Here is a 23212-nt window from a genome sequence, read left to right on the forward strand (position 1 = left end):
TAGCTGCATCACACATCCAGGCCACTTCGTCAATGGTAGGTGCGGCTGCTTCCAGTGCCGAGCAGGCCAAGAGGCGTAAATATGAAAACCTGGATAGCAGCTTCATTTTTGTGCCTTTTGGAGTAGAGACTTTGGGACCGTGGGGTCCGGAGGCAAGAGCCCTTTTCAAAGAATTATCGAAAAGGGTTATCGAGTCTACCGGTGATCCTAGAGCGGGCAGTTACCTTAGCCAACGAATTAGTTTGGCCATCCAGAGGGGCAATGCTGCCAGCATCTTAGGAACTGTGCCTCGCTGCGGTGGTTTCGAGGACGTTTTAGATTTTATTTAGTTTTTAAATAGTTTATTTTAGGTTATAGTTATGTATTAATAAAAATCGTCTTGTTAAAATATTATATAAAAAAAAAAAAAAAAAAAGTGAATATTAAATGGAATGGTGGAGTCCCAGGAATATTTTTCTCTTTCATCGATAAATAATAACGCACACAATTTTTTTTATGTATAACATTTTTTCCTTATAAAAATATTTAAAGGTTTAACGACGCTAAACTATCAATATTCGAAGATAATATTCCTTCATTGAGGAATATGCGATTTTTTTCCCATGTATCATGAAGTGGTCCCAGAGCCAAATATGTTCATGGGTAATACCATATACAATTTCATGCTTTTTTCAATTTATACCTAAAATTAAATTGAACTTTTTCAGTATTGAATGTGGTGAAGGAAGATCATTAAGGGCTGCCAGGTGCTTGGTCGCAGGACGTGACGTACCTATGGATGTTTGCAAAAGATATCATCCTCTTACTGGTAAGAGTAGCCTTTTTTACCAATTGACGATTTAATTCTTGTCGGCAAACGTAAATGAATCGACAACCATATCTGGCAACCATTTATTTGAACTTGCTATAGTAAAAGTCCTTCTTGTTATTGCACACTACTGTGGCGTTTTAGCATGTGGAGAAGTTTTTATCATTGTTTTTATTTTTAATGCTAATTAAAAAAAACGTTGTGTGTACTTTCGCGCGCGTTAAATGTTATACTTTGACGTAGCAAGATAAAAATCATTTCAATAATTTTATCTTACACCTTATTCTACGTTTGTAGACAAAACGACTCTAACAATAGAAAATGGCTATTTAATACATATAAAGTTTTATTATAAAGCATTAGTTATTCAAATATAACAAAAAAAAAAAATTCTACATAATTAAATAAATGGACATAATAAACATAATTAAATTTAGAATATTAATAGACTCATAATCTGACCACCAAGTTTCACGGAACGATATTTTTTTTAAATTTTTGGACATTTGTATCAATTTAATCAGCGTAGTGAGCCTGCAGACTTTGGCAATTGAAAGTGTACACTGTCAAACCTTATAGCTAACTACAGGGTGTCGAATTTTTTGTGACGGTGACGCGCATCGTTTTCCTCAACGCGCCAAAAGAAGTATAACTTCAAAAATAAACTAAAAGTCAATGTCAAATATTTCTTTATTAAATTAGGCACATAGATGGCACTTTTTGTGCGTCCATTACATACAAAATGTGCACATAGTAGTGAGTAGTTAATTCGTAAACTTAAAACGAAAGCTTCGAGGTTTCCAAACGCGGCCTGGTCCAAGAAGAAGCCCACAACTTAGCTGCTTATAGGTTTTGTTTGTAAACTGTAGTAAATACTAATTAAAGATATGAATATTTAGTGTCTATTATTTTATCCAGATTTCGCTAGGTGTCACACTATACAATACATTAGTACACTGCACTATATTACTAGCGGTGTATCTATGTCTTTACCTATAAGGTTCGATTACCTTACGGAGCTTTCGTGCCAAGAACTTCGCAGTACCTACCTGGAGCTAGAATGTACACCTTCCCGCCTTGTACTTGAATCGGTTGATCAAAATTCAAGCACTTTTGAAAAGTCAAGTATGTCTCTTTGTAGTGACTCTACTTAATATTACTAACATATTGTTCATTTCTTACTTACCAGAGAAACCAAACGGTGGGGTGTATTTTTATTATATACATACTAACATAAAATTGCACACAAATATTTGTCCCGAATACACACATAAAATAATACTAATGATATATAAATTAATAATTTAATATATACTATAATATACTATAAATACTTAAATATGAGTAAATATAAATCACCTAATATCGCCGTTATTGCTCAAGATGGGCTCTAAATATTATGACTACATATTGCCCGCTGACCCGAAATGGCTGTGCGCTTTAAGGATCTATGCTTTAAATCCCTGTTTCCAAAAGGAGTCGAGGTCTTTGCCCAGCAGTGGGACATTCATTTTGGAAATGTAAATGGTGTATAGGAAAGACCTATAGAAGAAAATAAAATTCTCCAATACTTCTGGAAAGTAAAAAGTGTGAAAATTATAAAAATTTCAACCTTGGAAATCTAGGTCCACGACGTGTTCGTGAGGCAGTTACAGATGGATTTACATACGATGAAGAATTTGGATCTCTACTCCGAGGCACTTGCACTGTTCACTGTGCGAGGGACTGTGCTGTTGGCGCTTGGGCTGCTTGGGGACCTTGTGCTGCTGAGCCTGGGTCCAGGGCTGCCTTCAGATTCCGCACCAGGTGAGTGAGCGGTTTAAGTTGGTGAGGTATTAAGTTGACTCCCTTAGGGTCAAAGTCAAAGTCAAATATTTCTGTATTGCATAGGCACATAGATGGTATTTGTGATGCGTTATGAAAATTCAGCGGTGGTTTATAATTTCTTCAATCTTTATACTCCACACTAAACATATCTGTAGAGTTCATTGCCGAAGAACTGTTCTTCGCACGTTAAGATGTTGACTGAACTATAATTATTAATTGTAAAGTCAACATCTCTTGAGGATGCTCCGGTGTCGGAGTGAAATGTGCGTTAAGAGTATATAGAAATTACAACAGCACTAGGTACACAAGCACACTAACTAGGAAAATATACTCGATAAGTCTGTTTTTTTCTGCATTTTTGAGTATAAACTGGTACCTTTTAGGGAAGTGATAGAAGAGGGTTCAGCTGGAGGTAGAGAGTGTGGGGCGACGTTGCAACGGTCTACATGTGTGGTTCCGGAACCACGCTGGTCGCTTACCGAGTGGGCCGTGTGCACTCCGCGACACGCGCTTTGTGGTCATGCGATCATTAACAGGACTGTCACGTAAGTAACATGGTAACAGTTGAAGAAGATACAACATAGTTTGATCCACGCCTTTGATCAAGTCGTAACGCTGACATTTTCTAGAGAGTGTCGCTTAACTAAAACGACATTTTACATCAAATAAACCCATTTAGTTTTTTTCTAATGCTGTAAGATCACAGAAGTTTTTGAAAAAACTTTGATGCCATTAGCACCATATATATTTTTAAAATCAAATCTCCTAACCTACTAAAAATCGCTGAAAGTACAAAGGAGTGATATGAAAACCCCTTTAAAACACACAACACAACTTAGCAATGATTCAATTTAATGCAAGAAACATGTCCTGCAACGTGCCTACCTGTGTCCATCAACCTTGGCGTAGGTCCAATCACCAGCAATCACGCCCTTCAGACCAGAACACAGCATTGCAACAAAGCCGCTAAGCGACAGAAATAAGCATAATGGTACTTCCCAGGACAAGCTTTGTCACAAAAAGCTCTCCTACTTAATACATAACTCTTGATATATTTTACTTCATATGATAAATATGTGCAGATGCATCGACGCAGACGGAAACAAGCTGGAAGACACGACTTGCGAAGCCTCGGGAGCTGGTCCTGCACCGTCCCGCGAAGCCACCTGCCGTGCACCTTGCCCAGCCGACTGTGTCGTCAGTACGTGGTCCGAGTGGAGCCCTTGCGAACAGGTCAGGAATCTCATCATCAACCCGTTATCAGCCAAATACAGGACGCGGATCGCAGAAATAGAAGGGTTAGTCGACCGTAGTCTCCCACGCTGCGCGCTGGCCCAGTGCGGATTGATGGAAGACACCGCACACGCCATTGAGAACACTCTCGACACAACGCATTTGGTTGCCTGGAAGAGATCGCTATGTTGCGATAAGGCCGCCAAATCGTATACTTTTTTTTAAATTTTTATTTAAAATTTTTCTATATGTTTATTTTTCTATATGTGGTGTACAATAAAAGTGTATTAATTCATTCATTCATTATTTAGAAATCTCAGGCGTGCAGCGTTCCTCACGATGTTTTCCTTCACCGTTAAAGCAATGGATATTTTTAATTTCTAAAATTAGAACGCACATAAATCAGAAAAGTGAAAGGTGCGTGCCGAGGATCGGACTTGGTTACACCCAAAGGGACACCGTAACTCTAACCACTAGGCTATCACTGCGACTTCTGATATATTCATCGCTTATTATTTAAATGTCATCGCCGGATCATTCATCGCCGAGCGTTCGAACGCGTCGTACGTACTTACAATCTGTTATACTCGTAAAGTGAGTCTTTAGACTACCCTCAAAATGGGAAAATGTGATAAGTGTAGTAAAGTTATAACTAAAACTAAACCTGGATTGGAGTGCAGCCGATGTGAGAAGATAGTGCACCTAACTACTACATGTTCAGAGCTAACAAATAAGCAGCTGGCAGCTGTCCGTGCCGCTGATAATCTTGAATGGACATGTCGAGAATGCCATGAAATCTCACCTAAACGTCACTCAATTGTTGCTCCTGATGATGATGAAGAGGAAGATGACATACGCGGCGAGGTACCTAATCTAAAAATTGATATAAAAAAGCTATTGGCAGATATTTCGAAGGAGATGGAAAAGACAATGAAGCGTGAGTTAAGAGAACTAAGTCAGTCGTTACAATTTCACAGTGAAAAGATGGATGAAGTAATTGCGACCTTAGAAGCCTGTCAAGGTACCTTACAAGACCTAAAAAAGAAGAACATTGAGCTTACAAACCGAAATAACAACTTAGAAACGAGAGTAGGAGCTCTAGAACAACGTTTACAGGAAAAAGAGCAGCGAGAACTATCTGACTGTGTTGAAATATGTAATGTCCCACAAAAGGATGACGAAAATGTCATGCTAATTGCTAAACAAGTAGCGACAGTACTAAAACAACAAGTCGACGACATCAAACATGCTGTCCGTCTTCCGGGCAAGAAGGAAGTTCCAGGTCCTATTCAGGTGCAACTTAAATCAGAACAACTTCAAACTACTTGGTTGATAGCTTCAAAGTCAAATGTTAAAAAAATTATGGTTACGGATATAGATCCTGCAACTCAGAATAGTAAAATAGTGTACCTAAGAGAAGCCCTGACACCCTATAAGAAATACCTGCTGTGGTTTTGTAAATCAGAGCTCAGCAGCACCTTCAAATACATATGGATCAAAAAAGGTATCATACGCGTTCGCAAAGAAGGTGAAAAAGAAAAAGCGATAATAATTCGGTCAAGCGTTGACGTTAAAAATCTAAAATAACAACTTTATTTCGATACTTATTATAATACTTACTATTTTAAACCTATTTATAGTAACTAATTCCTAATACTGAAATGAATTTAAACCTAGATAGCTATAAGGAAGATATATCCGAAGTGTCAGATTGTAAAAACCTACAAAACTTTATCGATTATATACCTTCTAGAACAAATCTGTTATGTATTCACATAAATATTAGATCTATTATTAAAAATTTCACATCGCTAGAGCAATGCATTCAACAATGCTCAAATACTCCCGATGTTATCGTTGTCACAGAGGCTAATATATCCGACTCATTAAGTCGTTTATATAATATTCAGGGGTACGAAATGCACACAGAGCTGCGTACTGGACGCAAAGGTGGGATAATTATATATATTAAGAAAAAACACAAATTCACTAAGAAAATTTATAAATCAATACACTTTGAACTCCTTTCTGGCCAAATTACTACTTCATTGGGTTACACCGCCACTCTGTGTGCAATATATAGACCACCAAGTCAGAGTAAGCATTTATTTACTGCGGAACTTAGCACATTTCTCAGTAAAGTCGAGCGAAATAAAGACCTATTTGTGTTAGGAGACATTAACATAGATTTAAAATCTAACTGCCCTATAAAGCATAAATATAGCACTGTTATGTATGGTCACGGCCTTGTGTGCGGGATCTCAGAATATACGCGTATAGAACTATATAAAGACAAACTAACTAAGTCATGTATTGATCACATTTTCGCTAGATCCCGCTCACAAGAAGTTTACACGGCAGCGCTCGGAACTTCTCTGGCCGATCATCGCGCTATTGCATTCGCATGCATTGGACCACAGCGGATACAGGATGTTCCGAAATTTAGAATTACATATAACAATAAAAATCTTTATAAATATCTTGATGAAATAGATTGGCAGCCTGTTAAGAATATTATATGTCCCTATGAAATATATAACATAATAATAAATAATATTAAATCGTGTTATAAAAAAACGGAAATTAAAGTAAGAAATTATGACAGACATAAATGCTCTACTAATTCATTTAACATAAATAATAAAATTAAAAACGCATGCGCCCATAGAGATAGGCTTTTTATGCAGTGGCTTAAAGACCCTGGTGATAAAATATTAAAACTTAAATATAATAAATCAAGAAATTATGCTAATAAAATAATCCAAAAAAATAAAGATAATCAAATAAAAGCAAAAATTATTGAGAATAAAAGGAACCCAAAAATATTATGGCAAATACTCAATGAAATTACGGGTAGAATTAAACAATCTTTAGATAATATAATATTAAATGCACTACAAAATATACATACTGATACTAAAGAAATTGCAAAAAAAATTGCAATAAAATTTTACGAAAATGTTAAAAAGATTATACCAAATTGTAACACTACACTACTAGATAAATCTACTTATGCTCATCCCGCTAATGTTTCAATGCGATTCAAAAAAGCAACACCTGCAACAGTCTTAAAGATAATAAAATCATTAAGATGCGATAAAGCGCCAGGTGTAGATGGCGTGAGAGCATTGGACCTAAGACATATAGGCCAAAAAATATTACCAGTTTTAACAAAGCTGATAAACGCATCAGTCCAAACAGGAGAATACCCAGTTGAACTAAAATCTGGTATAGTCAGACCGGTCCATAAAACCGGAAGTCGTAAAGAATATGAAAATTACCGACCCATAACGATTCTACCTACAATTAATAAAATTATCGAAAAATTTATAGGTAACCAAATATCTAAATTTTACGATGATAATAATATCATAAACGACACCCAATATGGATTTCAAACCCAAAAAAGTACAACCCAACTACTCTCTAACTTCACTAACACAATTTTTAAGCACCTAAATGTAAAACAACATATACTTATAGTATTCATTGATTATAGTAAGGCATTTGATACACTACGGCATGATGTTCTGTTGGAAAAGCTTGATGATTGTGGCATAAGGGGACCTCTAAAAAACTGGTGTAAAAACTATTTAAAGGAACGATCATACCAAGTTAAAGTTGGAAATGAATTAAGTAGCAGAATGCCTGTTGCAGAAGGTACAGCACAGGGATCAGTATTAGGACCGTTGCACTACATAACCTATGTCAATGACGCCACTGGGTTGATTAAAAATTGTGAAATTTACCAGTTTGCTGATGACACATGTCTTATAGCAGCGGGCGAGAATATAAATATAGCTCTTCTGAAACTGCAAACCGATTTTAATTTACTAACTAAGTGGTCTCATGACATGGGGCTTGTGCTAAATGCAAGAAAGACGAAACTAATGTATATCAGCTCCAGTCAAAACAGAAGTACTGTAACTCCTTACCTGATTGCCCATAGCCATGCGTGCCTACATGCTACCATAAATCCGTGTAATTGTGGTCCTGTTGACTTGGTTAGTTACCATAAATACCTTGGTGTCGTAATTGACGATCGTCTTAAGTGGACAGCACACATAAACCACGTGTGTGATAAATTACGATCCATGTTGGCAAAATTTACTCTTATAAAAAATAGAATTCCTTATAGTATACGCTTATCGCTTTACAAAGCTCTTGCCGAATCAACTATTGCCTATGGTCTTAGTAGTTATGGGAGAACATGTAAATCACATTTAGATACCATTTACCAGCTCCAAATGCGCTTGCTAAAAACCGTTGTACCATACAAAGTCAAAAACAATTTTAGAGGTAATTACCATGAATTATTCTCGTACTGTAAAATCATGCCAATACACGATAAAATTAAATATACCTTATTAATGGAGAACTTTTTCAAGAAAAATCTCCAAAAGCAGATTAAACTACCAATAATAACGCGCAGTATGTCAAACGCCCAACTCATTATTCCCCAAAGTAACAATTTGTACGGAAGGCAGACCCTGGATTGTCTAGTGCCGACTTTGCTGAACAGCTTGCCTTATAAACTAAAGCAGGAAATAAACTCTAAAAACATAAAGGAGAAACTTAAAACATTTTTCTTTCAAACTAATAAATGTAATAATAAATAGCTGGAACATCCTGTGTAAAGTTTACTCAAACGATAAAGTGCGATATGTGGAACTGGTTGAAACGCGATCATTATTTTTTTTTTTTTTTTGGAACTACCCGTCATATATCATATTTTGTATGTAGCTTTAAAATACTGTACCTACTTATAATTCCGAGCGCTTAATGATGAATACCGGTGTACGGATAAACCCGTCTGGGTTTTTGTTACGCCGTAACAGATATTGTTATGTTAACATAAAAAAAAAAAATGTATATTTTTCATTAAATAAAATAAATGTACGCAAGGCAGTTTGATTACTTGGTTCGTAGTTAATTAAGTAAGTTATAACCACGTTTGCTTGGTCATAGACAAAATGGGGCGGTCGTCGAGACAGAACTCGCGTGGTGCTACGCGCGGCGGACGAAGGAGGTGCAGCGTGTCCTCACCTCGTAGCTGCCGAGCCCTGCGCCCCGCACACCTACTCTTGGCACATCGCGCCATGGGACGACTGCCAACCCTTAGGTATAGACAATCAAGATTTTTTTTGAAGTGAAAACTTCTTAAGATGCGTCGAGCCCTTTTTGGGTGAACAATAATCAATGAACTTACGTCCTCGTCACCGAACGCTTTCCGGAGCTTTATGTGTACTGTTATATTTGTGTACTTTTTAGGTGAACAAAAATCGTTAAACTCGCGTCATCGTCACCGCAAACTTCCCATGAGTATATGTATATTGTTTATTATATGTTCATAGATTTAGTTTCACTCCTATCGGAAGTACCCAAACACTGCTCCGAATATCTTTCTTAAATACCTCGCGGATCGAGAGATGTTCCACAGCAGAGCAACACTTTGAGGAAATTGTTGTCCACTTAACATCAGAACCATACGCTTGTCCGTCAATTATAATGATAAAAAAGGTTAGATTGCAGTACCTAACTAACATTGGAATTTAAAGAAAAACAATTGTGCAGGTGGTTCGCCATGCGGAGAAGGCACGAAAAAGAGATCGGTGCGATGCCTTCGAAGTGACGGAGTTTTTGTCAATGATTCCTATTGTCCCGTAAGTAGTGCTATAACACCGCCGCTTTATTTATTTGTTCAATCCCATTCATAAGTTTAATAATGTCTCATTGTTCCCTCAAATTAAGACTCGGAACTTTTATCGCAAATATTTTATATTTTGGATGAATCCACGCTACGTTATCCACTTTATAAAACGTAAGTCCGTCACACCTATTGTACACGCATGTGGTGGAGAGTGGCTAGTTTTAATGTCATTGGTGGTTGCTCTTATGTTTATGTTGTCCTGATCTGTTTTATGTGTTCAAGAAATAAAAAAAGAACGCTTTGCAAAATGAGATTTTAGGTATTTTCATGATTAAAGATGGTTTTCATGGCCATATTCTCGTTGTAACACCTTTAAAAACTATGCCGTCTTATCAACATACTAGGTTGTGCATTAAGAACATTTGAGCTCATTTGAGAAAAAGAATTACATCCTATACTTGTTTAGTGAAGAACAACATACTCATACTAGAATTAACCATGCAAAACTTTGTAAACGGCTGAGCGTTTTGAGTTTACGCACCTTTAAATTAACACTTTTACCTTATATAACTATTGATGTATATTATGTGTTTGACTTATTAAATAATAAAAAAAAAGTAAATATAACTGGCCACTGTGGGAGTGATACAGTACAACAACTTATTTTTATGAACAGAATGCAACCGCGTCTGAAGCTCGAGAGTCGTGGTGCTATGTGCCGTGCGGCGTGGACTGCGAAGTAGGCGAATGGGGTGCCTGGGACGCGTCCGCGTGTTCTTGCGGAGACGCTTCCACTGCGCGGCATATGCGACGAATGAGGTAGGCGTATACATGATATACCAGGAATCGCCCATTCTCTATCTCTCTTATTCTTCTCTTACTCCTGTTCTTTTTTTAAATGTCTCGAGGTTATTCACATCGCACTATAAACAACGCCCTAACTGAATGTTGGAATAGGGCAAAATTCATAATCATTTTATTGATGTAAAACTTCTTTAGGCACGACTAGGGAGTAACTCGGATTTCTTTTCTGACGGAAGTAACGCTTACGTCAGACGTCTGTGTAGTTTCCGCTATTTAACAATAATAAATTGAATTGGTCGTAAGTATATGTAATATACTCCACGCTTCTTGACTTATGCGCCAGTTAGTGGCAGGTATCATAATCAAATATTTATTTCCCATATATGTAAACGGATCAATTGTGAATAGCATAGTGAATAAAAATTATTTTAAACTAGCCGACCTTCGCGACTTCGTCTGCGTATGAGTTAATCGAGAAGCTAGAATACATCTGATGCCTAACATCATAATCATCGTGGCTACCTACTATTATTTTACGTGGTATACTGAGTTAGAAAGTTATCATTATTTTAGTTGATACATACATACATACATGCATCCATACATCCATACTCACATACCATACCATATTTGTCATAGAGTTGAGCTGAGTAACAAAGTAACAAAGGCTTCTGTTTATTCCAGGCCAACTGTTTCTGCCGACGAAGACCGCGGGCAAAAGCTTGTTAAAAAATAGTTTAAGTCGATCGGACGGAGAAGCATGGTTATAATAAATTGGAAATGTTTATTTATTGATTGTTTTCAGGCAACATTTAACATCAGCTGTTTGGCCGGGACGGGCGTGTCCGACCACCGAACAACGTGCTCCTTGTCCTCGGGAACCATGCTTGCGACTCGTTGCTAGACCACTTCTAGGATGTCATGTACAGGTACTCAACCTACTTACATCATCTTAAACCACTTCAAAGCTTTGCAATGTTTTAACCATGGCCTTTTTCGCTGTATTTGTCTCATTATTAAACACTAAATAAAGAATAAATATACTATGACAATACACACATCGCTATCCAGCCCCAAAGTAAGAGTAGCTTGTGTTATGGGTGCTTAGATAACTGCTGAACATTTTTATGAATAATATATATAATATACATATAAGCAACCAGACCCTGTAAAACAATAATGTTCATCACAAAACAATTTCCAGTTGTGGGAATCGAATCCACGGCCTTGGATTGAGAAAGCAGGGTGGCCACTGTGCCAATTTGCCGTCTAATAAAAGTATTTAAGAAAAATTTACTCCGTTACTGCGAGTGACACAAACATATTAGTTACTTAGTTCAGGATCGTGGCCCAACTGTTCTGCCCAATTAGTTTATAACATTATAAATAATAAAATCATTTATTCACAGGATTATAAATAGTGACAGAAATCATATGTTAATTGTTTGGTTGAACCGTTGTTACCTAAAATGAGTAAAAACTCGTACTATGAGTTAACTCGTATTATAGTTGAGAGATGGTTAAGAGCTTAGGTACTATTGATCCTTTTAACTGATAGATTTATTCTGCTTGGATGAAGGAGGTAGTGTGCTTCTTGTGGCCTTTGATATAGGGTCGGGGGTCCAATAAAATATAAGTTGGGCAACTGCCCCTACCGAAGGCCTTCCCTTCTATAAACAGAACAGTTGGATCACGACCCCTGAATGATTTACTTCGTACATCCGAATGTCCTAAACTATGATATTTGGATGTATATGTCAGAAACGCAATAATTTCCAGATTAGAACAAGAAATAAGAGATTTGGCAAATATTTTAGACATCATCGGGCGAAGAAGCAGACAACGCTTGCGGATGGGGCGTGAAACTATCTCACGCAAGGTGCGAACTCACGAGCGTTTCTGATGAGCCCTCATCCGACGCTTATCTTGAACCGTGGCGCTGTGCTTCTGCGTTACCCGGTCGTATTGTTGCACCACCTCTCCATCATCAGGTAACTACACTTTTAAAATATATTCATTTTCAATTTTGAGTTAACTTTAGGCACTTCCTGCAGCTGCTCTGTGGTACCAAAAATTTAAAAAATCATTTAAATGTGTTCTATATTTGAGAAATTTAAATATTACTTGCTTGAATGGTGAAGGAAAACATTGTGAGGAAACCTGCATACCTGAGAGTTCTCCTTAACCTACTCAAAGGTATGTTAATATAAGGTAGGTAAGTCTACTGATCCGCACTTAGTTTGGTGGACAACAGTCTAAACCCTGCTCATTTCTAGAGGAGACCCGTGCCCTGTAGTGGGCGTGTGTTGGGTTAATAATGATGATTCCAAAGTTTACCTGGGATACATGGAATAATATTATTGTAAACATACTTCCAATTCGCACTTGGCCACACCAATGAAATCCGCAATGGGCCGGATGGCCACCGGACTTAAACCTTTCTCATTGCGGAAGGAGAGACGTGTTCTGTAGTGGTAATTTTGGACCTACCAATGCATAAGTTTAAAGAATGTGTTAAAACACATTTATTACAGCGAGGTTATTATACAATTGATGAATTTCTTAATGACAAGGTTGCTTGGAAGCATCCGGCTCCGCTTTCATCTCTCACAAGATAGAAAAATAAATTTTAAAATGTAAAATGTAAATTGTTGACATTTTGAATTTTTGGACTGGTTGATCAGATGAACCCACACCTGTCAGGCTACCAACTTTATTAATTACTGTGACCAATATTTTAAATCATCACTCTGTAGGAAGATGAGGAATGTGAAGCTGAGTGTGGTTGCAAGGAGTCTGAACTAGGCCAGCCTGGTCCGTGGGGCTCATGGGGACCTTGCCGTGGTGGAGCTCGCTCACGCACTCGTCAACTGCTTGTACCTCCTCGACGGGCTTGCAGGACTTCTTCCAGGTGAATTGCTACATTCCATCTCCACGTGGAGATTTATTTTACCCGCATTGGAAAGATGATCGAAAATTTTTGACAGAATAGGTACACATATTTTGAGAATCAACATTTATTTACCTTTAACATAGCTACAACCTACATTTATTGATTACAAATAGATAAATGACGCAGAAGAATAATGGATACTTTCTAAATGGCACAGAAGTTGGTAACGTTTATAAAGTCTAACCTTAACTACACTACAAATCTCGACATAAAACTATGTACTTTAAGCTGGAGGCCGGTCATCTAAGTTGGTTTCAAAGAAACAAAATTTGATTAATAAAACAATTACATGCAGATACATAACAATTGAATGGGCCAACTGCACTGGAGATGCAAATGAGATTCCTGATCTGCTCGCCGTAGAACCACGTGAGGAGAAACCACGCCGTGCCTGGATGGGACGCGACCGCGATCATGATATTTATCACGACGGATACATTGGTAAGTTTAGTCACAATCCTTATTTGGTGGTGAAATCCGGATGCTAACCACCGCACAAAGGGAAGGCTTAGTGGGTATATCGGATCCTTAAAACCCCACGGTGCTCTAATCCTCGGTGGCTTGGCCACGAAAACGCTTTCGCGCACAACTACAGCCAGTGGCACTTGATGAAACTATTCCTCTAGAACCACAAATAAACCCATACTTCCCAAACTCAATCAAAAGCACACTAGGAACAAAGGCTCTCCGTATCTATCGATCGGAGATCCCTCTCAGTGGGGCAAATGCAAGTCATGGGCCATTCGTCTGCGCCTAGCTCTTGTTCGGTGGTTAGGGCGAAAGTTTACGTCAACCTCACTCAACCCTTACTCTCTCTCTCTATATTCTCGTAGAAGGAAACCACAGCTTCGAAAGACCTGTTTAAGGCTAGGGTAGTAATACCCTAGCCTTAAACCACGGCTGGCAGGAAGAGTTCTTGCCCAACCATTTAACCTTCGGGCACTCAGCCAAGGTATGCTGCGCCATATCCGTGATTCGGCTGCACTTGTGGCATACCTCGGCGGGCTTACCTTCCAAAACAATCATGATCTGAATCCTGCGTCAGCGATCCTTTCTTTGATCGGTGTTTACTATGCCGTCGCACATCCACTCTTCGAGGTGCCACACGTAGGGAAGAACCTTGCAAGTTCTATAAGAGGTCCCGGCTCATGCACAAACTGCCTCGGTGAAATGGTGCGATGTACGAGAAGTGGGCCAAATCCCTTGAAGTGAAGGGAACTTTTCCCTATTTGCATAGCAATATAGTTATAATGATTTCCTTTTTTTATGAATAAATACACTTTTTTTGTACAAAATAGAAAAATTAGATACAGAAATATAAACACAATAGCGCAAAAGGGTACATTTTGGTGGCCGTATCCTTTGGTAACCTGGGAGAGATCGGTATGTAGCCGATCACTTCCAGGTAACCAAAGGAAATAAACAAAGATGTGAGGATATATATTATTTAGATACATACGAGTAGTTCATTTTTAACTATTGTTTAAAGAAGCACACGAAAAGAATTACCCTGGGATACCCCAATACAATTTTTTATGTTAAAGCACACATTTAAAATCACTAATTTGAAGTTAACGAAAATAATATTTTCCAACAGAGGGAACCAGTTCATTGTTGGCCGTTGTGTGGACTGCAACTATTTTCCTAAGCTTGTATGGCGTATTCATGTTTTATCGTGGAGTACTCAGGTAAAAGCCCTTCCTTAACTTATCTATTTTTAAAAACCCTATTATTTTGTAATAATGCCTGGTGTCTATAGCGGTCGTTTCGGAAATATTATAAAAGCTATAAGAGTTACGTCTTAAACAATCTCAGCTTCACTTGTGGAGATTTTATCGCGTTGTCGCTCTTTTTTAAAATTACTATAAGTTATGCGATATATGATGATGATGCGAGTATTCCAAATTTTTTTCTTGCTAAAATAATAGATTTTTATTTATTTTGATATCTTTTTTAATCCACAGGTGTTTAAGGAGTCGGAAAATGAAATCTGTTACCAAAGTATAAGACAAAGAAGATTTGAATGGCTACTAGCTTCTCCTGATTGTGCGATTTCGTGTATTTCAGGTTCATAACGACATCGTGGATTTTGTCTTTGTTACCAGTATTATTGTTACATTCCATAATTGTTTTGTTTTTTGTTATTTATTCTTAGAATAGATTGTTATTTTGAACTTTTCTTAATTTTTTATCAGATATATTTCGATGTATAACATCATTTTTGGTTTCCGTATTATTTCTACTGTGCGATTAAAATACTCAACTGTAAACTGTTACCGTATCATATCAGAAAATAGTTCTTATCAGTAAAATTAATCGGTTTAATATTTACCTGTATTTGGATAGTATGAATGTAAAAGCCAGAGATCAGTCTGTCCGCATGAGTGCTTCCATGTTTTTACGACATATATGAATATGCTAATTTAGACGATTTTTACGACATTTCCATGCGAAATTTGCCGCGAATCGATGGGGCTTTACGGATTGACAATATAACTAGCACTGGCTACAATAGTAGCTATAGAATTCGTCTTACTTAGCTTAGAATTGATCGAAAGTATAATGATGTTAGGGTGAACCTGCGAATTGGTGATTTCTTACTTTTTTTATTCAAAAACTACAGTTTATTATCTCGCAACATCGTGTTTACAGCGATCAGTTAAAATATTTAAAAAATCTCGGTCTATTAAATAAGTTTTATCAAAGAATTATATTTTGATATGAAAATAAAATGCTATTTTGTAAGCCAATCAAACTATTTAATGCACAAATAGTCCTAACTATTCATTTCAATTATATTTTTTGTATAAATTAATTTATATTTTTAAAAGGGAAGGAATAAACTGAGGAACTGTATTGAATAAGATTTGCAAGACTAGTCAATAGCGACCAAAACACATCATACAACATATCAGTGTTAAATATAAATCATCATGAAATAGGTCGTCACCTGAAATAACTTCACGCCCATTGTCGATATTATACCAATGCTTAAAAGTATCATCAACAACTCTAGGGCTTTGGCGCACAATATTAATGTAATGATAGATTTAAGGCGCTAATATACCCCATGATAATATTTGGTCATAATCATGTATTACACTTTTAGTAGATTTTCCATTTAAGCCCATGTATTGTGTCAAGTATGTATTAATGATGTGAGTGTGTTCTTCGTGCTTACTACTTTCGTAAGAATAAGGTGTTTCATTCTTTTTTCTCATTTCATGTTTCATTCTATCACATTTAATTTTATCGTCAATGTATGGTATTTTGCTCTATGTGATGTTAATTTATAAAATATAAAATGCTATCTGCCTCTCGTCCGTTATCAATAATTTAAATATATTCTATTTTGTATCTCATATTTATCTACGTCTTGTTCCTTCACGACAATATGAATTTTAAGAATACTCTTATCAACTTTTATATTGTAACTATATTATAAAAGTTTTAGTTGATAGCAATTAACTAATATATTTGCAATACTTTAACCATTCTATCCTGTTCACTGTCATCTGTACTTTTGTCCTTGAAATGTATTAACCGTATTATAATTATTATGCCATTATAATATGATATTGATGTGAAACATGATAGTTAAGGAATCGTGTTAGACAATACAATATTTGATATTTAATAAAATTTGATTGTGTTTTTATATAACAATGACTTTTATTTAAAATAAAGCTTTTATTTTATTACCCAATACTTACATAAATCTACTGCAACACCATGGTTCTCTAATATGAGATAATTTATTCAAACTTCATAAGAGACAGTAAAGGCCAAATTTAGAATGAAATGCTCTCCTACTCCTACTATTGTGATTTTTTTTTCTTAAGACTCCAATCAAGTGTTGTTAGCTAATCCTTTTAAGCTTTCTAATGTGGTTGGATCATATTTTAAATCAGCTAAACCTTTTTTTACTATATAGTTTACTCTTGCTGCTCTGACTTTTCGTCTACTTTCCGCCAACTCTTTTTCTGTAACTGCTAGGTTTTCTATATTATTCAGGAAAACCTGGAACATAAAAGAAACCTATGTTTTAAATATCAAGAAGTTATAATATAACACAAAAGCCCTTATACTTATTTATAATAAATATTATTTACCTGATGGATCGAATTGACTAATTGCACAAGAGCTTCTTTAAACTGCAAAAATATTTCCGTTGCCCTTTGATATCTGCAACAAATAATAAATATCTGCATAAAATCTTATGTTCATTTTATGTCTTTTCGTGATAAAGAAGCCTTTAACCTACCTGACACCCACATTTTTAATTTCATAATATTAGTGTACCTAAAGCCATTCCTGTTTAAATCCACACCAAGGTAAATATATTGGTAGTACTGTGTCCATACTTTGTGTAAGATTTGGAAACTACGATAATTTACTGGGAGTTTCGGACAAAAACTATCAAGCTTCCTTAGTGCCCATCTACCTTTCTGTTAGCTAATATTCTTACCATCCAAGACCAGAGGCCGACCTAAAAGCCTCAATTACCGTAAACCGACCTTAAAGTAAAATTAAATCAATAGAGCTCTTAGAGTGAATTATTGGGTATTTGGAACAAGTTAGTGTGAGGAGGAAAAAATAATGGGGCAAGTACAAAAGATGCTGCAGGGTCGAAGTGTATCCCCTACATGCCTGCTTTATTAATAGATTACTTTGATTGACTTACTTATGATCATGCATAGTGTCAGTGAAAGCATAGTCCAAGGCCAGTCGTAAAGACCGCGCTGCTCTCGGTGCAGCAGACGCCGCTAAAACTCTTCTAGCACAACGCTCTTGACATCGTGCGCGGACCAATAACATGCATGCATCACCGCAAGCTGCCGTGCGCTCCCAACCGCTTCTAAAAAACAAAAAGTACCTAGTAGAGTTTGTGAAAGAGCTCGCCCGGGGAAGTACTACCACCAGGTTGATGAAAGGGTGCCACGGTGCAGGACGTGTTCCTTGCATGCTCTGCGAAATGTTGATGGCTTTCAACTAACTATAAATAATGTTATATGCTGGTCCGTCAATTATTAATATAAAAAAGTACTATTACTATTCAAAGCAAAAAACAGATCATATCCAAAGTTGTCCACATCAAACGACAGGTCTGAAAAGATCTTCAACTGCTTGAGAAGTATCTCCTAGTCAAGACACTCTTTATTCAAAGGTCGATGGTTTGGCATTTAACCAAGACCTATGTGTATTGTAACGTGTTATTATGGGTGCCTGCGGATTCTTGGAGCATTGGCTGGTTCATTTTCTTCTGTCTTCTTCTTTTTGTCCTTATCCTACATTTATGTGGAGAGAGATATATTTTTTATGTGGAGTCGGAACAATGTGTCTACTTCAAACTTGAAGTTTAGGATTTGGCACGAATTTTTTACTTGTTGCTTAGAATTTGGCATTTTTTGTAACTTACCGCCTGTCTAAACCTCTATAAATAATAACTACTAACGAAATAGAACTAAAACTGAGACTGATGGTAACCCACAAATACGTCACAATAGAATACATTTTTTTTACTTACTTTCCTATGGACGCAAGTTTCCAAGCTGGAAGTGCATCATCCAGTAACCGCAGAGCGGAATGCGCATACTCCACAGCTGCTCTCAGTCGCGTGCTCACGCTCGCGAGAGCATTACGCATGGAATGAGCTCGCCCAAATTCATCTTCTAGTTGTAAATCTGGACGTTGGTTATCGCTCCATATGACCCCTTATACCATAATTTTAAAAATTAGTAACTAAACATTCGCTGCCACATAATTATTTGAATAGAAGCAGGTTCGACTTTGCGCATTACCACATTTTACGCAGAATATTAAGCTTTATCCTAATCCTAACTGACAACTGAGCTACCAATAAGCATCATGATTCTTGCTATAAAGTTAGTTAAAAAGGTACAGAGAGTAACATAGTAGTGTAGCCCAGAAAAATGAACGGTTCCTACGGGATTTGTAAAAAACCGTTTATTTTCCTAGGATAAAAAGTAACCTATGTTCCTCTCCGTCCTTTTTTAACTAACTTCATTTCAATTTAAGAGGCCAAGTGCGAATTTGTAGACTTCCCACGCTTGAGAACGTTATGACAACTTGTTGACATGCAGGTTTCGTCAGGCCACAACGTTTTCCTTCGATTTTCTCTCATCGAAGATCTCCTGGATAAAACTCGCCCCCCGCCCAAATCCCAAATTTTTTTTTGTGCAAAATTCTTTTCCGAGTGGCAAATCGGTTAGAGAATGTTTAAAAAAATTAACAATGAAATGAGCCCGTAACTGAATAATGAAGTGGAACGGTTACAAATAAAGAACAGCTAGCAAACGTAAAAAACTGGAAGACAAACTATATAATTCCTAAACGAAGGCAATGAAAACAAAGCAAATGTTGTACTCGCGAAGAGTTGGTAGATAGTTACAAAGTGATGAAAGTAACTGTCAAATATTGCAAAACCCCTATGTGCTGCTACAAGTTTATAAATTGGGTTTTATAATCATCGATCACGATCATTTTCCTTGTGACGTACAAGTCTCAAACTTACCGAGCAACTGTTGCAATTGTGAATAGAGTGAACGTATTCGCAATAGTTGAGCGTGCAGCAGACGCCTCTCTTGTTTTAATTCCTTTTCTCGACTACGAAGCCAAACCAACTCAAGTCTACGCATTTCCTAAAAACGAGTTTGGAATTACTTACTTATAAGTGTGCTCAATAGGTTAAGGTGTAAATACTGTTCTTAGGAGCTCGCGTCCGAATTACTCGAAAAATAAGCAAAGTTTCTTACAAAAGAGGCTGAAGAAATCATAGATTTGAAAAGGGTTTGGTACGTTCCAAAATATAATTTTTTTTCTAATATATTTTTTTTTATATAATGTAAAGTCCGTGTGAGCAAATAGCTGCCGGCGCCGCGCACATTAGTAACGCCTCTCCGTCTACTGTGAAAAGGTTTCAACGATATGGGCGAGGTTCCCAACCGTAGAGAGTACAGTGGGAGCTAAAACGCTATTACAGCTGTTTGATGGATATAGCTTATGTTACAGATGATGATCCAGTTTAACAGCTGAAACCAGCTGCGCATTTTAGTGTTCACTGTACTGAGGCATTTGCTTGGTCACACATTTTTATTTTATTTAACAGTGATGTAAGTTTACAATTTTACACAAATGTGTAACAATAAGAATTTTTCTGTCTTTTCTTTCTTTATCGGCAAACGTTAATATTAATCATCATAAAAGTTTAGCATACACTACTTAACTATCCACAGACAGCTCTACCATTATTGCATTAATAATGAATAATATTGAATGAAACCTCTATATCGTTATGTATTTAGGAACTATGTGCAACAATTGTTTATGCAACTGATAACTAAATAAAAATACATAAACAATGTAATCGAATCCATCGATTAAGTTTTAATTTTAATTAGTATACCCACAGAACAGTTAAAATTTTCTGTATACCGGCGGTACAAGCATCGTAACTAGAACTTCTTATATTGTAATGTAAGCTTAACGTAAACTGTCATAATTTTTTACCTTTCTGTTAACATTAGCCACAAAATCTTCGTTTTCTGCCGCCAACATTGGTCGTTTGTATAGATCTAAATTTACAAACATCTGAAAACAGAAAGTTAATAAAAATAAAATGAAAAGACAAACTTAATATCCTAGGGACTCAGGACGCTACAAGGAATACTTCATCATGATCAACTGCAGGATGTGCATAGTGCAAACTTATTACATGTATGCAAAAGCGTGCGAGAAGATCTAAGTTCACAGCAATACAACAACACAATGATGATAATGACGTTGAGGATGTAATTAACATGACGTTAGATTAAGCTAAAATTAATAAGAAAGTGAATAAAAGAAAGAGATTACTTGAAGCACTACCTGATGCATTATTTTAGAATAAGATTCAGCATTTGACGTCAGCATCGTTACGTCTTCAAAATCTTTTATTTCCTGAAGAAGAAAAAACTCATAAGTAAGAACGACAGCGACACTGAAAACGGATTGAGTTTATCCTCAACCCAGAATTGGTTTTATTAGAAGGGCACTGAACGGTGTTAACCTGTTGTATGCTTTCCAGCTCTGCAGAGATGACTGCCAGTCTCTGCGCTGGATAAAATGTCTCGCTTTTAGCAATATCCTGGTCCAACCTTGCAAGGGCAGCTAACACAGTTTCCTTGCCAATTAAATGCTGCCACGAACTCTGCGACTGATAAAAGTTTAAACTGTTAAAAAACAATTGTAAGTTTAAGAATTAGTTGGGCTTTTTGTGACAGAGCTCGTCCAAAGTAACTATGTTCCGGTCTGAAGGGTGGGATGCCGCTGTAACACATGAGGATTAACAACTACGCCTCTGGTTAATGGCCACAGGCCGTTACATTGTACTCTGTTAAACGTTAGCGATCGTTTTCCACTTGCCATCATTCGTGGGCCATCCGCTGGGTCCGTTAATTAAAATTATTAAATAAAACCTTCAATTAATCCATCCACTCTATGATTTTGGGTTGTTCAATGGGCGAATAAAACTCCCACTCCTTTGACATCAGCTTGGTTGTTCATTTACTCGTTTGCCCGCTATAGGTATGTCCAGACTTAAATGTCCAAAAAAAATTGCGATGACTTAAGCGTATTTCATAGTCTCCTGAATGCCGCCCGGAGCAACCTACCCAAACTACTCTTCAACAGCTTATACTCGTAAGTAACATGAAACACCTTAATACTAACAGTAGGCATTGGGGTCACACCAACACGCTGCGAGCTAATAATGCAGCCCATTCCATCGCTCCAACACTTCACGAATAAACAGCTTTGGTATCTTTTTACTAGACAGTAAAAAGGATAAGTAAGCCAAGGTTATTTAGAAATTGCAAATTAGCAATGAAAAGGTGAAAGCCCCGAGCGAATTGTTCGTCAATAATGGTTGAATACTGACTGGTACATGTAGGCACTATTTTATACATGGAAGTACGAAGTCATTAAGCTGTTAGAACACAAAATATTGTTTTATTTTTATTTTGGTTTCACTACTATTTTTTTAACAACCGACGCAAGAACGACGTGGTGATAAAAGTTATACGTTTCTGTGTGTTGTGTGTGTACGACCGTCTGTCTGACCGTGGTATCGTAGCTCCCGAACGGATGAACCGATTTTGGTTTTGTTATTTGTTTGAAAGCTGATAATGACCGAGAGTGGTCGTCATCACAAAATGGCGAATTAGATAAATTATTTTTTCACAATTCTCTCAATATGAGGATCAAATGGAAGGGGATCATATTAAGAGTCGCTGGTTTTTTAAATTTTTAATATGTAATAATATGTTGATTCAGCAATAAAAATCTCATTCACTTTAACGGTGAAGGAAAACACGTTGAGGAAACCTGCATGCCTGAGTGCTCCATAATGTTCTCAAATGTGAGTAAGTCTACCACTCCACACTTGGCCAGCGTGGTGGACTACGGCCTAAGCCATCCTGATTCTGAGAAGAGACCGGTGAGCTGGTGGGCCGGTAATGCGTTGATAATAATGATGATAATCGATAATAAAGTTAGCCCACGACCGAATCCTCCCACCAGACAAAACCAACAGCTTTTATTTATTAAGTTACTAACTGACCCACACAACTACGTCTGCACTAAATCGGCTATAACCGGTTTTAATATCTTAATAAAACCTAGAACCTTATTTCAGATCCCCGGTGGGTGGAGTCATTTAAAATACGTCTCCTATTTTAGCACATTAATGTAAAAAAATAATAATTATCATTAGCAAAGTGGTGTGCCAATACTTTGCGTGTAATATGGAGTATAATAATGACATTGAACCTAAGTGATTCTACACACAAGATGGCATGACAAATCCGTATAATTTAAATCGTGTAGCGTTACTAGTGGTACCTACTAGAATTATTATTGTTACACACAAGCGGTTGCC

At 36.9% G+C, this 23212-nt stretch overlaps 2 protein-coding genes across 2 annotated transcripts in view; one reads left to right on the forward strand and one right to left on the reverse strand.

The window, feature by feature from the left end:
* The window catches only part of LOC120629347 (thrombospondin type-1 domain-containing protein 7A-like), a 127572-nt gene extending 110978 nt beyond the window's left edge, over positions 1-16594 (forward strand). The window contains exons 17-29 of the mRNA XM_039898270.1: positions 708-808; positions 2434-2614; positions 3019-3180; positions 3718-3868; positions 8837-8990; positions 9443-9531; positions 10195-10337; positions 11128-11251; positions 12140-12313; positions 13079-13233; positions 13571-13716; positions 14873-14963; positions 15240-16594. Coding sequence (XP_039754204.1) covers positions 708-808; positions 2434-2614; positions 3019-3180; positions 3718-3868; positions 8837-8990; positions 9443-9531; positions 10195-10337; positions 11128-11251; positions 12140-12313; positions 13079-13233; positions 13571-13716; positions 14873-14963; positions 15240-15282 — 1714 coding nt within the window. The 3' untranslated portion in view covers positions 15283-16594. The remainder of the gene's footprint in view (positions 1-707; positions 809-2433; positions 2615-3018; positions 3181-3717; positions 3869-8836; positions 8991-9442; positions 9532-10194; positions 10338-11127; positions 11252-12139; positions 12314-13078; positions 13234-13570; positions 13717-14872; positions 14964-15239) is intronic.
* A 530-nt stretch (positions 16595-17124) lies between these two features.
* On the reverse strand, positions 17125-22241 carry LOC120629483. The gene is made up of 10 exons (XM_039898423.1): positions 22214-22241; positions 22006-22103; positions 21344-21490; positions 21163-21234; positions 20806-20886; positions 19811-19937; positions 18803-18989; positions 17960-18133; positions 17388-17460; positions 17125-17295 (listed from the first exon to the last, which is right to left on the reverse strand). The coding sequence occupies exons 1-10, from the start codon at positions 22239-22241 to the stop codon at positions 17125-17127; spliced, it is 1158 nt and encodes a 385-aa protein (XP_039754357.1).
* Between the last annotated feature and the right edge of the window lie 971 nt (positions 22242-23212).

This window comes from Pararge aegeria, chromosome 14 (assembly GCF_905163445.1).
Source record: "Pararge aegeria chromosome 14, ilParAegt1.1, whole genome shotgun sequence".
Lineage (NCBI taxonomy): Eukaryota > Metazoa > Arthropoda > Insecta > Lepidoptera > Nymphalidae > Pararge > Pararge aegeria.

Excerpts from the sequence above, each read along its gene's own strand:
- LOC120629483 (XM_039898423.1), bottom strand. The coding sequence starts at position 22,241 with ATGTATAAAATAGTGCCTACATGTACCA. Across the intron at positions 21,491-22,005 it reads GTGTGACCCCAATGCCTACT|TCGCAGAGTTCGTGGCAGCA; the intron begins GTTAGTATTAAG and ends AACTTTTATCAG. Across the intron at positions 18,134-18,802 it reads AAACTTGCGTCCATAGGAAA|AAGCGGTTGGGAGCGCACGG; the intron begins GTAAGTAAAAAA and ends TTTGTTTTTTAG.